Consider the following 5722-nt stretch of genomic DNA (forward strand, 5'->3'; position numbering starts at 1 on the left):
CTGACTGGCTCCTGCAACAAGGTTGCAAAATGATTAGGGATGGTGATATCTTTAGGCTCCTTGGTATCCCGATGGGATTTGGTGTCTCCATACACCAAAGATGGGAGTGGGTCCTTGACAAGCTGAAAGCCAAGCTCGACAAGTGGAAAGGGATGCAATTCAACATGGCCTCTAGAGTTGTGGTCCTCAAACACATAGCGATTCCTGCCACCATATATTTCCTCTCCTGTTGGGGGCCTTCTAATGCTGACCTAAAGTCCTTTGATAGATTGTGCAGGAACTTCTTGTGGAGTGGAGACGGGAGCATCTACAAACTGCCCAAAGTGGCGTGGGAATTCTACACCACTCCCAAAGAGAAGGGAGGCCTTGGGATCCCTAACCTTTGTGAGCTATCTGACAGGATGGCTGCTAAATGGGTCATCAGAAGTCTTCTCTCCCCTAATGACATCTGGTCCCTTCTGCTCCATAGGCACAACATGGACTTTAGACTGAAGGACTGCCCTACCTGGAAAAATTTGGACACTATCCCCCTCATCTGCAACCCTCTCAAAATCACTCCGAAAGGCTCCCAGTTGGTGAAGGGGATTTGGAACTCTTGGAACAAGTTCAAAGAGCAACTTATACTCAAAAGATTCTCCAATCACATTTGCTCATGGGCCCACTTAGACTCTGTTTGGTTCAGCACTCAACTTCAGAACTTCTTCTCTGGAGATCTAAAACATGCTTATAAACTGCACAAGAAGGGCATTTGCCTCTGGGGACACATATGGGATTATGCCAATAGGAGATGGAAGGATAAAAGGAGTCTTAAAAGTCTATTCAAACTGCCTAACTCTGATTATCTTTTTGTGCAAGAAAGGGTAGACCTTTGGGACTCCAGGGCAGCAAGGATCCACTTCAAAGGAGAATTCAAAATTCAGTCTTTTGAATGGCAACAAGGGAGTCAGCTTCTCCCCCTCCCCCCTCTTCATAAATTGAATTCCAGTCTTCAATTTAAACTTAATAGACGATGGAAAATCAATTGGAATGTAAGACAATGGGAATTTAGGTTTAGCAACTACTGGAAAGGGGACATCAGCCCCAAAAAGTCTTGCCTGCTTTGGTTAATCTTACATCATGCTGTGTGGACCTCCATGAGGGCTTTAAGGATAGGAAAGGGAGATGGTAAATGTTGCCGCTGCAAAACTGAAAATGAATCTCTCCAACATTTGTTTATGGGATGTAGTTTTAACATTCCCGCACTAAATTGGTTTAACAAACTCATGTCCTGCATCCATCCTTCTTCGATTTCAGCTAAGGAACTCCTTCTAGGAGAAATCTATGGATTGCCAACAACTCTTTGGAATAGTATAAGAGCAGCCTACTTGTGGAATGTTTGGATTAGCCGTAACGAAATGCTCTTTCAAGGTACTCATAAAGATATACTGCATCCTCTAATCCATGATATTTGTAAGCAGATTGAAGACTCTTTCAAAGACGTGAGGAAGAAGATGCAGGCCCTAAAGCAGAAGATGAAATGCCACACGTACAAAGAACAAGATCCCAAGCTGGCTCATATGGAGGAGAATCGGGTCAAACAGGAAGAAATCCTCGTAGCCCTGTCACTACTCAAAAATCAGATCTTAAGCTTGCTGTAGATTGTGCTAGCAAAATCCTCTTTAGAGGAGAGACAGTTGCACCTCCCTTTTGAATAGGACTTCCCTTTGGTAATCCCCCCAGCATGTTGGGGTTGTTGACTCTGCTTCCGGGCAGCTATGTAATATTTTTCTTTTCTTCCATTTTAATATAATCGCAGCTTTTCGAAAAATTGCTTGCGATAAAAGTTACTTACTTTTTATAAATATTGTCTGCTGGGTGGTGTGAACTACCACACGGGTGGACATGTCTTGCATTCTCTTGAGAGGAGTCTGAACCCGGCCTTATAGTGATGGGGAGAGGAGGACTCGGGAGTCGGGAGTGAAGTGGATGGCAACACGCATGCATTTCGAAATTTGGAAACTATAGCAGTTAAGGATGGCAACAGCAGGACATTCAAATTTCAAAACAGCGCTACTGTCAGTGCCTGCAACTCGTTGACAGTATCCACGACTCACGAGTCCGGACGTTCAAAAATAGTCACTACTCCGTCGACGGTCACATTTTCTAAACAGCCCATTACAACATTGTCCTCATCAATGATCATGAGAAGAATGCCTCAAGCTCATTTTTGAAATGGATTATTATGGGCCGCCTGAAAGCTTGGATTCTAGCTTCTTTTTACTCCGGTGATTCGGCGGTGAAAGCCTCATATAATCATAGCTGCAACCGGCTTCATTGTATTGTCCTCCGCCACCTCTTACATCGATACAATTTGACTCTTTGACTCTTGAGTGAGCTACGATTAGTGATAGGCCTGCAGAATTGGAATTCGGAGCTAAAAGAAGCTTGCAGGATATGTAAATTGTGACTCGGAAATCCTAGGTACAACGGGGAATCTGCAGAAATGATTTCGCAGCTGGGTTGATCTTTAGAAGAGAGAAAGCCTTCCTCTGCTCGATGTACAGAAAAGGATAAATAACATTATCTGTTATGGATCTCCTGATACTTTACAAAATACATAGCTCCGGAGTTTCAACTTTCAATTGGAGATACTGCAACGTGTCACCTGTGATGTTTATGGTGGTTGTAGGTAGCAGAATCTTGAGTTTGTTTGGGGATCAAAGCTTTTAGGTACTGAATAAGTTTGTTTGGTGACTTCTGTAGATTCCACCAATTACCAAGAAGAAATCTGAAGAGTGTACCACCTTTGTATCACCATCACCAAATGTGCGACACGAATTACATACTGTTTACGTCAGAAGACGGTTTTCCGTTCACGGTTCTTCTGTTGGCTCCACTACTTTGGTTCTTTTTTTGAGGATGATCACATGTGATCTCCCATCTGTAACAGGAAGGTACAGTCTCATCTCGTCAGTGGTACTTGGTTCATGGTCTAACTTTCAGGTTGCAGCTCCCTTTACTTTGATCTCCCATTTGTCTTGCATTCTTACTTTCTCATCTAATCAGTGATGTTCGAGCTTTTGGTTCATGGTCTAGCTAATCAGTTGCAACCCCTTCACTTGCCTCTCCTCCTCCTGCTTTCTGACTGCATCTTAACTCCTCCACTCCTCAATGGCCTGAGCCCAAAGTTCACCCCCTTCATTCAGTTATGAACCTCCTCAGTCCTGACTCCTGAATGCCCATAACGCCCTTCTTTGCTGCTCAACAGCTCCCTTGCTCAACCTTTCAAATCCCCGCTCTTGCAGTAGTAGCATGGGAGCGACATCAGTTCTATAGAACTTGTCAATCCCTCTTCGGGCATTCTTAACAGCAGTGTTGGTGCTTGCTTTCCCAACCTCACACAGACACACACACATACACAGAGAAAGAGATACTCTTCTGATCTTGAGCTTGCCTCAGAGAGCCCCAGCTCTTTTGGGGCCAACCTCACTCTGAGTTAGGATCCCTTCGGAGGAGTCATCGAGAGCGACAGGAAAAAGAGACTCTTCAATTCCTCGAGCTTGCCTTCTTTGCTCACCCAGTTGTTTGCTTCACGAGAGAAATCATGGGTCTCAGCAATCACCTCATCAGCATCCTCAACTTCTTCACTGCCCTCCTGTCCCTCCCTATCCTCGTGGCAGGTATCTGGCTCGCCTCCAAATACTCCTCCGACTGCCTCCGCTTCCTCCAGTGGCCTCTCATCTTGATCGGCCTCGTCATCCTTCTCGTGTCCATCGCTGGCCTCTTTGGCTCTTCCTGCCGCATCTTATGGCTGCTCTGGTTATACCTCGCTGTCATGTTCCTGCTCATCCTCGTCCTCCTGGCCTTCACAGTCTTTGCCTTCGTTGTCACTAACAGGGGGGCTGGAGAACTAGTTTCCGGGAAAGGCTACAAAGAATACCGGTTGGGCAACTACTCGACGTGGCTGCAAAAGCAGGTCAACAAGAGCAGCAACTGGGACAAGATCAGAAGCTGCTTGTCGGACGCTAAGGTCTGCAGTAGCCTCAACACCCAGTATCCGACCGCTTCTTCCTTCAGCAACGCCAGCCTCTCTCCACTTCAGGTTAGATGGTCTTTCAGCGTTCAATTTTTGAGCTCTTTGTGGTTCTTTGGTTTGAAAAGATTTTCCTCCCCATTCGCCAGTCTCTCCAACTCTCCATTTTGTTTTTCTGTCATGGTTCTGTCGCTTCTTGTTATTTTAGTCGGGATGCTGCAAACCTCCGAGTGTCTGTCAATTTACTTTCACGACGGCAACAAGCTGGACGAATGCACAGAACCCAAACGCGGACAGTGATTGCAAGACATGGAGCAACAATTCTACGCAGCTGTGCTTCAATTGTAACTCGTGCAGAGCAGGTGTTTTGGAGAATGTCAAGAAGGACTGGCGCAAGGTTGCAATAATCGACGTGGTGATGCTGGTGCTAATTATTGCTGTGTACTCAGTGGGGTGTTCTGCTTTCAGAAACATTCAGAGGGATGAATACTATAAGTAAACAGTGAAATTCTACAATGATTCATCCTATAAGGAAACAGTGAAATGTTACATGTTTTCACATTGATATTGAAGAACTTTGTAGTATCATGAGTAAAGGAGACACTCGTGCTGCATCTATGCGCACTCATTTTTGCAAAAGAAGCTTGTAAAGTTTGCAATTGGAGGTGTTCTTATAGCCAGCTTGGTATGGTGTTTCTTATGTACTCCAATTTAAAGAAGGTTCTCATTTTGAAAGAAGCTTGTAATTGCCGGCTTGGTAAGCTTTTTCTCACGTACTTCTTCAATTTAAAGATTGTTCTCATTTTGAAAGAAGCTTGTAAAGTATGCAATTGGAAGTGTGTTTATTGCCAACTCGTTAAGGTGGTTATTGTGTTTTTTTCCAATTTGATGAAGGTTCTCGCCTTTTTGGATTGCCTCTAGGTATAACTTAGTGAAGGTTCCTCTTGGAGATGGGCAAAATTCTGAATTTTTTTTAGTTTTTATTAGTGAATTGTTGATTGGTCCTCTTGCTTGTTTTTGTTTTTTTAATTGATTGAGGGTATGTGATCTCCACCTATTCCTCCCTCTTTCTCTCTCTTTCTAGTTTAAGCCAAGGCCCATTGTAAATATTGAAGGGTAGTGTGAGATTGTGAATGATTGGTTAAGTACTTGAATAGTGTAGTCTAGTTAGTTCATGAATTAATAGCCTCTTAACCCTAATAATAGTGAACCATTTGTTGGGTGTCTATCAACCTATATAATGCCACTAGATGGCCTTGTTGCAATATGTTTTGTACCCATAGAATATATGAGAGCTTGTCTAGGCTCTCAAATAAGGCAAATGGTGGATGAGCCCTAGAAAAAATGATAACAACCCTTAGGAATCGGCTAATTTAAACAAGCTTTAATGAAAGTAATTCTAGATGAAAATGAGCTTGAGCAAGCATATGGGCCCCATTTGGGAGACATGGGATCATTGCACAACTAGTAGCAAACCTTTAAATTAGGATACTAGTAATTATCCGGTAATTATATGAAGGTAGTACTCCAAACTTGAAGGGATAGCCAAATTTCAAAAGATATAAAAAGTCTTGGTAAGAAGAAATGCTAAGATAAGGCTCTAAAACATGCCCCTCTAACTATATTATAGTGGATTCAAAAGGGGTTAACAGTGTGAAAACAACCAAAATATATATATAAATAACGTGGTTTTGTTGATAATTTAGATGG

General features: G+C 43.3%; 1 protein-coding gene across 1 annotated transcript; it reads left to right on the plus strand.

The window, feature by feature from the left end:
- The first annotated feature begins 3007 nt into the window (after positions 1-3007).
- Positions 3008-4768, plus strand: LOC147890466 (tetraspanin-8-like). Its single transcript, XM_087390631.1, has 2 exons — positions 3008-4081; positions 4221-4768. The coding sequence occupies exons 1-2, from the start codon at positions 3584-3586 to the stop codon at positions 4509-4511; spliced, it is 789 nt and encodes a 262-aa protein (XP_087246757.1). The 5' UTR covers positions 3008-3583; the 3' UTR covers positions 4512-4768.
- The last annotated feature ends 954 nt before the right edge of the window (positions 4769-5722 follow it).

Source organism: Dipteris shenzhenensis, chromosome 19 (genome assembly GCF_047967505.1).
Source record: "Dipteris shenzhenensis isolate YYH24624 ecotype China chromosome 19, Dip_SZ_1.0, whole genome shotgun sequence".
Taxonomy (NCBI): Eukaryota; Viridiplantae; Streptophyta; class Polypodiopsida; order Gleicheniales; family Dipteridaceae; genus Dipteris; species Dipteris shenzhenensis.